Genomic DNA, 15,210 nt, shown 5'->3' on the forward strand with positions numbered 1-15,210 from the left:
GATTATTATCTGTGATGAAAGGAATAAGAAAAAGAACAGATGCTTCTAAATACAAATCAAGAATTATTTTACATTTTCAAGCTATTAGGGTCATATTCCAAACAAGTGTTACAAAGTCACATTCCTACAGGTACAGGCAATAACGTAAATGAGCAAAGAGGGCTGGATATCAGTATATTGAACAAATGAACTTATCTCTTACTTCTTTGAAGACACATACTCTTGAAACACATAAACCTCTCTTGGCTTGTTTTTCATTTTCCACATTTCATAAAGGCATGACTAATAATAGTCATTATTATGACTATTAAACATCATATGTTGTTTATGTTTACTATGTGCCAGACACTGTTTTATGTCTTCCACATATATTAACACATTTAATCATTACAACAATCCTATGAGATAAGTTTCACTGTTATCTCCATTTTATAGATGGGGAAACTGAGTCACACAGAGTAACTGCTAAAAGTCACAGAGGTAGAAAGCAGCTAATAGGTGGCAGAGCTAGGATCTGAATCCTGGCATTCTAGCTCCAGAATCCTAAACCACTATGCTCTTCTGCCTTTTCAGAAAATTATTTCTCTTCAATAAGAAAAACAGTGCGTGGTGATAAGCAGAACTGACATGCAGCCTGCACGTCAAGGATTCAGAAAGTAATGGTAGGGACCATGACAGAGCAACCAAAGGAAGTAGTCACTACTCAGTTTCAGTCAATTGCTGCCATGTGTGAATACCAACTCACATTACCAAAAAATCTTTTGATTTTTAAAAAGATGAGGCAGATATCTGGTTCTTCAACTGAAACAGTGTTAAATATTGAGTCAGTTTTTCAAACAAACAAAACATGCCTACAGACTGAATTTGGTGAAGCCACTGTCAGTTTGCGAACTTTGGCACTCTTTCAACATTCAATGAAATAAGCAGCCCAAAGAACTGGGTGATTTATGTGTGAATCAAGAACTAAAATACTTATATTAATTTATTCAACAAGTAATTATTGAACTCCTGCTAAGGGCCAAGGGGTACAGTAGTATTAATAAGAGAGGACATGTCCCCAAACACAGAACTATACTGCAGTGTCATATCATGTTAGAATGTAGTAAACTGCATTCATCCAAAGTAGTATTCTGAGATTCTATTCCATATTCTTTGAGAAGTTCAGTTTAATGCAAACATTTGTGAAGTACCTATTATATTCAGGCACTGTGCTAAAAGCTTGGGGAGGGGGGTAAAAATGAGCAAGACCAATATTATCCTCAAATATTATTTACAGGCTAATGAAGAAGAGAAACACCTAAGCAGATAATTTCAATTTAACAAGGCAAGTGCTAGGCCAGAGGTGTGCATGGGGGACTATGCCAGAACAGAAGAGGGATACTAAGAGCAACTGGAGATTCAAGGAAAGTTTTCTGGAGAAGTTTTGACAATGGTATGATATCTGAAGGGTGAAAAAGAGTAAGCTAGATGGGAAGGGCATGCCAAGAAGAGAGAACATCATGAGAAAATTCACAGAGGCATGAAACAGCATGGTGCCTGCCAGAGACTTTTAGGCAATTCAGCATTACTAAAGGTTGAAGCACAAGGCAACGAATGCCAGAAGATGAAGCTAGAACTGTTCACAACAGCCAAAATATGGAAACAACCTAAATGTCCATCAAAAGATGAATGGATAAAGAAGATGTTGTACATATATACAATGGAATACTACTCAGCCATAAAAAAGAATGAAATAATGCCATTTGCAGCAACATGGATGCAACTAGAGATTATCATACTAAGTAAAGTAAGTCAGAAAGAGAAAGACAAATACCATATGATATCACTTATATGTGGAATCTAAAGTATGACACAAATGAACCTATCTACAAAACAGAAACAGACTCACAGACATAGAGAACAGACTTGTGGTTACCAAGGGGGAGGAGGGAGGGAGAGGGATGGACTGGGACTCTGGGGTTGGTAGATGCAAACTATTACATATAGAATGGATAAACAACAAGGTCCTAACGTATAGCACAGGGAACTATATTCAATATCCTGTGATAAACCATAATGAAAAAGAATATAAAAAAAGAATGTATGTGTATAACTGAGTAACTTTGTGTACAGCAGAGATTGGCACAGCATTGTAAATCAACTATACTTCAATAAAAAAATTTTTTTTTAAAAAAGGAAGAAGCTAGAGAGTTAAATAAGGGTCTGAAAAGCAAAGCATGCAATGCTAATAAGCTTGAGCTTGATTCTGTAGGTAGGGAAAAATCTCCTAAGATTTGATTGCATTCAAAGTCGTCTTGCAGAGCAATGAAGGAGGGTGGTACTAATTTCCTATGGAGAAATTGGAGACAGTATGTAGACTATAGATCACTGACTTATGATATAAAATATTGTTATTCTTTGGAAAGAAGTGCTAATCTAATTGACACTTTGTTCTTTCACAGATAGCTTTTAAAAAACTTGAATGATATTTGACCAAGATTTCAAAAATCAAATTACATTTACATCCCTGAAGATCACTGAAAACCTTTGATTTCTTAACTGAGGGGAGGGGTTGGAATGGACGGGGATGAGAAGAGACATGGGAAGAAATGGCTCAGAAATTTTCTACTTTAAAAAAAATCTCCTAGATCTTTGATTGACCACACATGCCAAAATTTCTAATAAAAAGCATATTTTAATATAATTTTTTGAATTCTCAAGAAAAGCCCCTTAAGAAGGAAAAATGATGAAAAATGAAGATGGAAATGAAGTACTCTTTGAATGGTTTTAGTTTTTTAGAAATAATCTGCTTGCTTCTTCAACTGCTAGGTCATAAACTAGGCTAAAAGCTAAAAGTCATGTAGGCTGCCATCCAAGTCCCAGTCCCATGGCAAACGAAGATGGTTTGGTTCAATATTGACAAGCTATTCCTAATCTAGGCAGAAAGGCAGTATAATTCGAGGCCAGGTAGATGGATTTGTGGAGTCATATAGTCCTTTGTTTGAGTCCCAGCTTTGTGACATTAGACCAGTTACTTTGGTTACTTAACTGCTGTGTACCGTAATTTAAACACCTGAAAATAGACATAACAACACCTGCCTTGTGTGGCTATCATAAAATTGAAATAATATAATGTAAAGAAAGTACTTGATACAGTACCTGGCATATCATAGCCATGTAGTCATCAATAAATACTAATTATTACTATATAACTATTTCAATTGTTTTTCCAAAGAAAGCATTAAGAAACTTTGAAAATATGTATTCAAATCTGCCAACAGCTTTGGCAAGATTTACCATCAACATGGTAATAGGCTCATTAAAAAGAGTTCAGAAAAAAAAGAAGATAATATCTCTTGATCTGTTTATATTCAAGATATTCTAAATAGTTTCATTTACCTCAAAACTCTCAATACAACACCATGCATAGGTTGCTGAAATGCCTCAATTCACCTACACAAGTAAAAAGTGGGGGCAACAATTCTGTAACAACAAAATAATACAGAAGACTAACATTAAAATAGATATCAAGGTCACCTGACACATCTGTAACAACCGTTTCAATATTAGCATTATGTTTTAGCTCATGTGAATGTTTAAACAAAAACCTCTCTACAACTTTATCCTTTCTATAGTCTGTATATCTGTAGTTTTCTTTAGCAAGTTTCCTTTGTTCACTTGGCAAAGCATGTGAGCGTTTACCATCATTTCCTTCCCCTTTTGCATTACTCACTTCTCTTGCCCTCTGATTCACTTGTCTGCCTAATTTCCTTTCTTATTTCACTTCCCCATCTTCCACTTCTTTCCATTGTATAAATATTGAAGACTATGAATAACTGAGTCACTGTTCACTGCATATTTGGAGGAAAAGCAAAAGAACATACTTATTTTAAAAATGAACTTACTTCTAAGTACTTTCTATATGGCTATATCATTTTCAAATTGACACCAAAATAATAAGAAACTAAGATGAAATTTTTAAGTACTAATATTAATAATATAATAATATAAGCTGGATTAACTACATCCCATAGCAAAAGAGTAAAAAACATTTTTAAGGTAAAAGTATCTCTGACAATTCATAAAGAGATATTAAGCTTAAACATTATTTAAATATCATCATAAAAATTTTATGTCACAGAATTATAGAGATCATCTAATTCTCTGTTCCTCAAAATGTGGTCCACTGATACTAGACTCACTTTGGCAACTTGCTAATAATTCATATTTTTAACTCAAAGTCTTAGCCCAGACCAACTGAATCAGACCCTCAGGGAATGAAGCCCAGGATCTGCACTGTCAGCAAGTATCCCAAGTGACTGTCATTCACATTAAAGATTAAGAACTGCTAATATTGGTGAATTTCTCAAATGCCAATAAATAGAGGACTCATGAGGTTTCATGCTTGAAAGTCCCATAAAATTACTTGTTCAACACCCAGCTTGTTAGGGACAACGGGAAGATTAACATTTTGAATCTTGGACCCTCAGGTCTGTGTTCTTCCTGCTACACCATGCTAATTAGACTTATTGGAACTCAAAGTTCAAAGAAAATTTAGAGAAATACAACAGAAATCTAAGCTACAGTTCTGAACAGTTGCTGGATTTAACCAAGTCCTTCCTATATTACATACTTCCTGCTTTCAGACCTGCTCTTTCCATATGGAAAAAACATAAATGGTATGCTCGGAAAGGAAACCGGAGTGGCTATTAGGCATCACTACATCATTTCATTTGAGGATTCATTCCACCAATAAATTAAAATAGTGAATTTTAATTTTTGAGGCCCCAAGTGAATACCAGCATAGCACTTCTGCCAAACTTCCAGAAAAAAATCTAAGCAGTTAAGAAGGCAGGGGGAAAGGGTAGGAGGCAACATTCAAACTATGTATTTTAGTTTAATCATTTAAATAAATGCTCACAGATGCATCCAGAAGTGTTTGTTCCCTCATTGCTTCCTCTTGCCTTTGAGATTTCAGCTCTTGTTGGAGCCTTTCATTTTCAAGCACAATTACTTGTACCCTATTTTTCATTCCAGAGAGTTCCTCCTATAAAAAACAGAAACAAATACCAAATACATTAAGCATTTTTTTCTTTTATTTTAAGAAATGCCACTTGTGGACAGCATACATTAAGCAATTCTAAGTAGTGCTTTTTTTTGTTGATTACTAGATGATCCAATATGATATAAAGCATGGAAGACTGATGTTGTCTATTCATTTTGGGAAATATTATAATTACATCTAGACAAGCAAAGAAACTCAAGCATTAGCTGACAAAGAGAAGGCTGAGGGAAGATAGTAGAGGACCTGCTAATGGCCATATCACAGGACTGTGTGGCTTCTGAGAATTTTTTGCAGGCTTACAGAAATGCTTTAATTAAAGGGTTTATCTAAAAGACTTTTAAGAATGAGGTAGACTGCTGAAAAATAAGGTAAGATATATTATTATTCTTGCTCCAATGCCAATAACTTGTTGAAAATTGACAGAGGACTACATAGATAATAGAGGACGCTGAGATAGAAAGGCAAGGAAAGTTACAGTGAATATCTATGACCTGAGATAGAAAGGCAAGGAAAGTTACAATGAATATCTATGAACTGCTAGCCAGATGGAAGGAAATTATGAGTGAAATAGTTTGGTGGAGAGTTGTTAAAGAGTGTTTCCTTGGCCGTGCAGGGCATAATATAAAGAACTACCAGTATATAGCAATTAGAAAAGCTATCAAGTTGCATCTCACCCTGAAAAAATGTGAAAAATATCGATATATTGATGGTACAATACTTAACTTAATCTTCATTACCAGTATAATTGTGCAATTGTTTTTATTATACTGCTTGTGCAAAAAACTATTGCACAATATATGAAAATTCCATTCAATTATTTTATTCAGAAACAAAATCAAAGCTGTAATTGAAAACTGTAATTAAACAAACATTGCATACTTCCAGTTATTGGTCTGACATATAAGCAGCTTGGAAGACATCACTCCCATCTTCACAATAAGAAAAAAAGCTGAACAAACTGAAAAATCAACCACTCTTCTTAGATCCATCAGAGAATTAAGGTCACAGGGAAAACTATTATCCCTCAAAATGGAAAGACAGACACGCACTCCTGAGAACCACAACCTACCAGAGCAGAAACTTCTGGGGGAACCAGTGCCAGGGTAGAAAAATATATCAATAAAGTAATTGATGAAATGCTGGAAGCTTAGTGCAGACCAGTTTGAGTTAAAAACTCCAGAAGGACCCAGTCTCTGGGGGTAGGTGTCTCCTACACTTTTATATGACATTACCAGGTTCTTACAGCAAAGACTAGAGAACCCCCCCCCCCTGCTTCCTCCAGTAGGAGAGGAAAAGTAAACAAAAACCATTCTGTTCTTTTTAACCAGGCCTGCCTCAAGAGAAACTATCTTACCAGAGCCTAAAAAAACCTTTTTTTTTTCAGAACCTAAGTGACCTGGGGGAAGGGAAAAAAACAAACTCCAGCTTCCTAGTCTTGCCATCTCACTTAAGGGGAGGGGGAGACTGAGAAACACTTGTGAAGGACATAGCCAAGGGGCACACATAGCCAAGGGGCACAGGGTCACTAAAAGACTGAGACCTAATCATAGGACTACAAAATGCTCCCCATACTCCCATACCCTACCACCACATCAAAAGGGCTCTTATATCATAACAAGGGAATACACTAAAAGAACTGCACATCTCAGAATGTATTTAAGAAGAATTCTAGAGGGGAGGAGAGAAGATGGCGGAAGAGTAAGACGCGGAGATCACCTTCCTTCCCACAGATACAGTAGAAATACATCTACACGTGGAACTGCTCCTACAGAACACCCACTGAACGCTGGCAGAAAACGTCAGACCTCCCAAAAGGCAAGAAACTCCCCACGTACTTGGGTAGGGCAAAAGAAAAAAGAAATAAAAGAGACAAAAGAATAGGGACGGGACCTGCACCAGTGGGAGGGAGCCGTGAAGGAGGAAAGATTTCCACGCATTAGGAAGCCCCTTCGCGGGCAGAGACTGTGGGTGGCAGAGGGGGGAAACTTCGGAGCCACGGAGGAGAGCACAGCCACAGGGGTGCGGAGGGCAAAGCGGAGAGATTCTTGCACAGAGGCTCGGTGCCGAGCAGCACTCACCAGCCCGAGAGGCTTGTCTGCTCAGCCGCCGGGGCGGGCGGGGTCTGGGAGCTGAGGCTCGGGCTTTGGTCAGATCGCAGGGAGAGGACTGGGGTTGGCGGCGTGAACACAGCCTGAAGGGGTTAGTGCACCACAGCTAGCCGGGAGGGAGTCCGGGAAAAAGTCTGCAGCTGCCGAAGAGGCAAGAGACTTTTTCTTGCCTCTTTGTTTCACGGCGCGCAAGGAGAGGGGATTCAGAGCGCCGCCTAAATGAACTCCAGAGACGGGCGCAAGCCGCGGCGATCAGCGCGGGCCCCAGAGACGGGCGTGAGATGCTAAGGCTGCTGCTGCCACCACCAAAAAGCCTGTGTGCCAGCACAGGTCACTCTCCACACCGCCCCTCCCGGGAGCCGGTGCAGCCCACCACTGCCAGGGTCCCATGATCCGGGGACAACTTTCCCGGGAGAATGCACTGCGGGCCTCAGGCTGGTGCAACGTCATGCTGGCCTCTGCCACCGCAGGATCGCCCTGCCTCCTCTGTACAGCTCCCTCCCCCTGGCCTGAGTGAGCCAGAGCCCCCGAAGCAGCTGCTCCTTTAACCCCGTCCTGTCTGGGCGGGGAACAGACGCCCTCAGGCGACCTACACGCAGAGGTGGGTCCAAATCCAAAGCTGAACCCCGGGAGATGTGCGAACAAAGAAGAGAAAGGGAAATGTCGCCCAGCAGCCTCAGAAGCAGCGGATTAAAACTCCACAAACAACTTGATGTGCCTGCATCTGTTGAATACCTGAATACACAACGAATCATCCCAAATTCAGGAGGTGGACTTTGGGAGCAGGATATATTAATTTTTCCCCTTTTCCTTTTTTTGTGAGTGTATACGTATATGCTTCTGGGTGAGATTTTGTCTGTATAGCTTTGCTTTATAATAGCTTTATTTTACTCCACTATATTATAGCCTCTTTCTTTCTTTCTATTTTTTCTCCCTTTTACTCTGAGCCGTGTGGATGAAAGGCTCTTGGTGCTCCAGCCAGGCATCAGGGCCGTGCCTCTGAGGTGGGAGAGCCAACTTCAGGACACTGGTCCACAAAAGACCTCCCAGCTCCACGTAATACCAAACGGCGAAAATCTCTCAGAGATCTCCATCTCAACATCAAGACCCAGCTTCACTCAACGACCAGCAAGCTACAGTGCTGGACACCCTATGCCAAACAACTAGCAAGACAGGAACACAGCCCCATCCATTAGCAGAGAGGCTGCCTAAAATCATAATAAGGCCACAGACACCCCAAAACACACCACCAGACGTGGACGTGCCCACAAGAAAGACAAGATCCAGCCTCATCCACCAGAACTCAGGCACTAGTTCCCTCCACCATGAAGCCTACACAACCCACTGAACCAACCTTAGCCACTGGGGACAGATACTAAAAACAACAGAAACTATGAACCTGCAGCCTGCAAAAAGGAGACCCCAAACACAGTAAGATAAGCAAAATGAGAAGACAGAAAAACACACAGCAGATGAAGGAGAAAGGTAAAAACACACCAGACCTAACAAATGAAGAGGAAATAGGCAGTCTACCTGAAAAAGAATTCAGAATAATGATAGTAAGGTTAATCCAAAATCATGGAAGTAGAATAGACAAAATGCAATAAACATTTAACAAGGACCTAGAAGAACTAAAGAGGAACCAAGCAACGATGAAAAACACAATAAATGAAATTAAAAATACTCTAGATGGGATCAATAGCAGAATAACTGAGGCAGAAGAAAGGATAAGTGACCTGGAAGATAAAATGGTGGAAATAACTACTGCAGAGCACAATAAAGAAAAAAGAATGAAAAGAACTGAGGACAGTCACAGAGACCTCTGGGACAACATTAAACGCACCAACATTCGAATTATAGGGGTCCCAGCAGAAGAAGACAAATAGAAAGGGACTGAGAAAATATTTGAAGAGATTATAGTTGAAAACTTCCCTAATATGGGAAAGGAAATAGTTAATCAAGTCCTGGAAGCACAGAGAGTCCCATACAGGATAAACCCAAGGAGAAACACGCCAAGACACATATTAATCAAACTGTCAAAAATTAAATATAAAGAAAACATATTAAAAGCAGCAAGGGAAAAACAACAAATAACACACAAGGGAATCCCCATAAGGTTAACATCTGATCTTTCAGCAGAAACCCTGCAAGCCAGAAGGGAGTGGCAGGATATACTTAAAGTGATGAAGGAGAAAAACCTACAACCAAGATTACTCTACCCCGCAAATATCTCATTCAGATGTGATGGAGAAATTAAAACCTTTACAGACAAGCAAAAGCTGAGAGAGTTCAGCACCACCAAACCAGCTTTACAACAAATGCTAAAGGAACTTCTCTAGGCAAGAAACACAAGAGAAGGAAAACACCTACAATAACAAACCCAAAACATTTAAGAAAATGGGAATAGGAACATACATATCGATAATTACCTTGAATGTAAATGGATTAAATGCTCCCACCAAAAGACACAGACTGGCTGAATGGATACAAAAACAAGACCCATATATATGCTGTCTACAAGAGACCCACTTCAGACCTAGAGACACATACAGACTGAAAGTGAGGGGATGGAAAAAGATATTCCATGCAAATGGAAATCAAAAGAAAGCTGGAGTAGCAATTCTCATATAAGAAAAAATAGACTTTAAAATAAAGACTATTACAAGAGACAAAGAACAACACTATATAATGATCAAGGGATCGATCCAAGAGGAAGGTATAACAATTGTAAATATTTATGCACCCAACATAGGAGCACCTCAATACATAAGGCAAATACTAACAGCCATATAAGGGGAAATCGACAGTAACACAATCATAGTAGGGGACTTTTAACACCCCACTTTCACCAATGGACAGATCATCCAAAATGAAAATAAATAAGGAAACACAAGCTTTAAATGATACATTAAACAAGATGGACTTAATTGATATTTATAGGACATTCCACCCAAAAACAACAGAATACACATTTTTCTCAAGTGCGCATGGAATATTCTCCAGGATAGATCATATCTTGGGTCACAAATCAAGCCTTGGTAAATTTAAGAAAACTGAAATTGTATCAAGTATCTTTTCCGACCACAACGCTGTGAGACTAGATATCAATTACAGGAAAAGATGTGTAAAAAATACAAACACATGGAGGCTACACAATACACTACTTAATAACGAAGTGATCACTGAAGAAATCAAAGGGGAAATCAAAAAATACCTAGAAACAAATGACAATGGAGATACGACGACCCAAAACCTATGGGACGCAGCAAAAGCAGTGCTAAGAGGGAAGTTTATAGCAATACAAGCCTACCTCAAGAAACAGGAAACATCTCGATTAAACAACCTAACCTTGCACCTAAAGCAATTAGAGAAAGAAGAACAAAAAAAACCCAAAGCTGGCAGAAGGAAAGAAATCATAAAGATCAGGTCAGAAATAAATGAAAAAGAAATGAAGGAAACAATAGCAAAAATCAATGAAACTAAAAGCTGGTTCTTTGAGAAGATAAATAAAATTGATAAACCATTAGCCAGACTCATCAGGAGAAAAAGGGAGAAGACTCAAATCAATAGAATTAGAAATGAAAAAGGAGAAGTAACCACTGACACTGCAGAAATACAAAAGATCATGAGAGATTACTACAAGCAACTATATGCCAATAAAATGGACAACCTGGAAGAAATGGACAGATTCTTAGAAATGCACAACCTGCCGAGACTGAACCAGGAAGAAATAGAAAATATGAACAGACCAATCACAAGCACTGAAATTGAAACTGATTAAAAACCTTCCAACAAACAAAAGCCCAGGACCAGATGGCTTCACAGGCAAATTCTATCAAACATTTAGAGAAGAGCTAACACCTATCCTTCTCAAACTCTTCCAAGATATTGCAGAGGGAGGAACACTCCCAAACTCATTCTACGAGGCCACCATCACCCTGATACCAAAACCAGACAAAGATGTCAAAAAGAAAGAAAACCACAGGCCAATATCACTGATGAACATAGATGCAAAAATCCTCAACAAAATACTAGCAAACAGAATCCAACAGCACATTAAAAGGATCATACACCATGATCAAGTGGGGTTTATCCCAGGAATGCAAGGATTCTTCAATATACGCAAATCAATCAATGTGATACACCATATTAACAAATTGAAGGAGAAAAACCATATGATCATCCTAATAGATGCAGAGAAAGCTTTCGACAAAATTCAACACCCATTTATGATAAAAGCCCTGCAGAAAGTAGGCATAGAGGGAACTTCCCTCAACATAATAAAGGCCATATATGACAAACCCACAGCCAACATTGTCCTCAATGGTGAAAAACTGAAACCATTTCCACTAAGATCAGGAACAAGACAAGGTTGCCCACTCTCACCACTATTATTCAACATAGTTTTGGAAGTGTTAGCCACAGCAATCAGAGAAGAAAAAGAAATAAAAGGAATCCAAATCGGAAAAGAAGAAGTAAAGCTGTCACTGTTTGCAGATGACATGATACTATATGTAGAGAATCCTAAAGATGCTACCAGAAAACTCCTAGAGCTAATCAATGAATTTGGTAAAGTAGCAGGATACAAAATTAATGCACAGAAATCCCTTGCATTTCTATACACTAATGACGAAAAATCTGAAAGTGAAATTAAGAAAACACTCCCGTTTACCATTGCAACAAAAAGAATAAAATATCTAGGAATAAACCTACCTAAGGAGACAAAAGACCTGTATGCAGAAAATTATAAGACACTGATGAAAGAAATTAAAGATGATACAAATAGATGGAGAGATATACCATGTTCTTGGATTGGAAGAATCAACATTGTGAAAATGACTCTACTACCCAAAGCAATCTACAGATTCAGTGCAATCCCTATCAAATTACCACTGGTATTTTTCACAGAACTAGAACAAAAAATTTCACAATTTGTATGGAAACACAAAAGACCCCGAATAGCCAAAGCAATCTTGAGAACGAAAAATGGAGCTGGGGGAATCAGGCTCCCTGACCTCAGACTATATTACAAAGCTACAGTAATCAAGACAGTTTGGTACTGGCACAGAAACAGAAATATAGATCAATGGAACAGGATAGAAAGCCCAGAGATAAACCCACGTACATATGGTCACCTTATCTTTGATAAAGGAGGCAAGCATATACAGTGGAGAAAAGACAGCCTCTTCAATAAGTGGTGCTGGGAAAATTGGACAGATACATGTAAAAGTATGAAATTAGAACACTCCCTGACACCATGCACAAAAATAAACTCAAAATGGATTAAAGACCTAAATGTAAGGCCAGACACTATCAAACTCTTAGAGGAAAACATAGGCAGAACACTCTATGACATACATCACAGCAAGATTCTTTTTGACCCAGCTCCCAGAGAAATGGAAATAAGAACACAAATAAACAAATGGGACCTAATGAAACTTAAAAGCTTTTGCACAGCAAAGGAAACCATAAACAAGACCAAAAGACAACCTTCAGAATGGGAGAAAATATTTGCAAATGAAGCAAATGACAAAGGATTAATCTCCAAGATTTACAAGCAGCTCATGCAGCTCAATAACAAAAAAACGAACAAGCCAATCCAAAAATGGGCAGAAGACCTAAATAGACATTTCTCCAAAGAAGATATACAGATTGCGAACAGACACATGAAAGAATGCTCAACATCATTAATCATTAGAGAAATGCAAATCAAAACTACAATGAGATATCATCTCACACCGGTCAGAATGGCCATCATCAAAAAATCTAGAAACAATAAATGCTGGAGAGGGTGTGGAGGATAGGGAACCCTCTTGCACTGTTGATGGGAATGTAAATTGATACAGCCACTATGGAGAACAGTATGGAGGTTCCTTAAAAAACTACAAATAGAACTACCATACGACCCAGCAATCCCACTACTGGGCATATACCCTGAGAAAACCATAGGTCAAAAAGAGTCATGTACCACAATGTTCTTTGCAGCTCTATTTACAATAGCCAGGACATGGAAGCAACCTAAGTGTCCATCTACAGATGAATGGATAAAGAAGATGTGGCACATATATACAATGGAATATTACTCAGCCATAAAAAGAAACGAAATGGAGTTATTTGTAATGAGGTGGATGGAGTTAGAGTCTGTCATACAGAGTGAAGTAAGTCAGAAAGAGAAAAACAAATACAGTATGCTAACACATATATACGGAATCTAAGGAAAAAAAAAAAAAAAAGGCCATGAAGAACCTAGTGGCAAGTCGGGAATAAAGACACAGACCTACTAGAGAATGGAGGATATGGGGAGGGGGTGGGGTGAGATGTGACAGGGTGAGAGAGTGTCATGGACATATATACACTACCAAATGTAAAATAGATAGCTAGTGGGAAGCAGCCGCATAGCACAGGGAGATCAGCTCGGTGCTTTGTGACCACCTAGAGGGGTGGGATGGGGAGGGTGGGAGGGAGGGAGATGCAAGAGGGAAGAGATATGGGAACATATTGTATATGTATAACTGATTAACTTTGTTTTAAAGCAGAAGCTAACACACCATTGTAAGGCAATTATACTTCAATAAAGATGTTTAAAAAAAAAAAAAAAAAGAAGAATTCTCGAGCGAAGCCCAAAGACAACAGCGGAGATAAAAACCAGGACACTAGAGGAAATTTTAGCCTCTGACACCTATCCTAACAGCAAACAGTAAACACAGTCTAACTCCTACAACAAACAAAAAACCTCACACTAAATGCATATTTCCCTCAGCTCCTTTTACTCAGTAGATCATGTCCAGCATTCAACAAAAAATAAGGCATACTAAAAGACTTAAAACACAGATGCAAGAGACTAAGCAAGCATAGAACCAGACTTGGATATAGCAGAGATGTTGGAATTATCAGATGGAGAGTTTAAAATAATTATGATTAACATGCTAAAGGGTCAAATGCAAAAAGTTGTCTACATGCAAGAACAGATGGGTAATCCCAAACTACGAAAAAAATCAAAATGTTGGAAATCAAATGAAGATTGCCTTTGATGGGCTCATTAATAGACTGCACACAAACTTTTTTTTTTCCCCCTACTTTTTTGGTCATGCCACGTGGCATGAAGGATCTTAGTTACCCAACCAGGGATCGAACTTGCACCGCCTGCAGTGGAAGCATGGAGTCTTAATCACTGGACCGCCAGGGAAGCCCCTAGACTGGACACAACCAAGGAAAGAATCAGTGAGCTTGAAGAACCGTCAACAGAAACTTCTCAAACTGAAATGCAAAGAAGAAAAAGAATGAAAAAGACAGAAGAGAATATCCAAGAATTGTGGAATAATGATAAAAGGAGAAGAAATATGTGAAGCAATAATGACTGAGAATTTCCCAAACTTAATTATAAGCACCAAACCACAGATCCAAGAAGCTCAGATAACACTGAGCAAGATAAAACTAAAAAATCCACACCCAGGCATAGCATATTCAAACTGCAGAAAATCAAAGACAAAGAGAAATTGTTTAAAGAAGTCAGAGAAAAAAAATACCCTTACCTATCAAGAAGCAATGATGAGAATTATATCAGCTACTCTTCAGAAACTATGCAAGCATGGATAGAGTGCAGTGGAATATTTAAAGTTTTGAAAGATAAAAACCCCACCAACCTAGAATTCTGTATTCAGTGATACCAACCTTCAAAAGTGAGGGAAAAATAAAGACTTTCTCAGATAACCAAAAATTAGGAAGTTTGTCTCTGTTAGACCTGCCTTGCAAGAAATGTTACAAGAAGTTCTTCAGAAAGTAGGAAATTTATTTAAGTTATAAACTCAGATCTACATAAAGAAAGAAAGAGCATTCGAGAAGGCATATATAGAGATAAAGTAAAATCTTTTATTTTTCTTAATGTTAATTGATCTAACAGGTAACAGTTTGTTCAGTATCATATTAGCAATAGTGTATGTAGTGATCATAGCTTATGGATAATTGAAATGAATGACAGCAATGCATAAGGGTCAGGAGGGAGGAACTGGGAACACTGTTATAAGGAACTTTCCCAACCCCTGAAGTGCTCATTGAAAG

General features: G+C 38.4%; 1 protein-coding gene and 1 long non-coding RNA gene across 11 annotated transcripts in view; both read right to left on the reverse strand.

Annotated features, from left to right (window-relative positions):
- Positions 1–15,210, reverse strand: part of LOC309605611 — an 867,207-nt gene that overhangs the window by 548,943 nt on the left and 303,054 nt on the right. The gene's annotated exons all lie outside the window — the stretch shown is intronic.
- SDCCAG8 (SHH signaling and ciliogenesis regulator SDCCAG8) overlaps positions 1–15,210 on the reverse strand; it is a 272,072-nt gene that overhangs the window by 218,975 nt on the left and 37,887 nt on the right. For all 10 annotated transcript variants that reach the window (XM_082340482.1, XM_082340479.1, XM_082340481.1 and 7 more), the window contains exon 5: positions 4,901–5,026. In XM_082340482.1, coding sequence (XP_082196608.1) covers positions 4,901–5,026 — 126 coding nt within the window. The remainder of the gene's footprint in view (positions 1–4,900; positions 5,027–15,210) is intronic.

This window comes from Balaenoptera borealis (genome assembly GCF_965194805.1).
Source record: "Balaenoptera borealis genome assembly, chromosome: 1".
Lineage (NCBI taxonomy): Eukaryota > Metazoa > Chordata > Mammalia > Artiodactyla > Balaenopteridae > Balaenoptera > Balaenoptera borealis.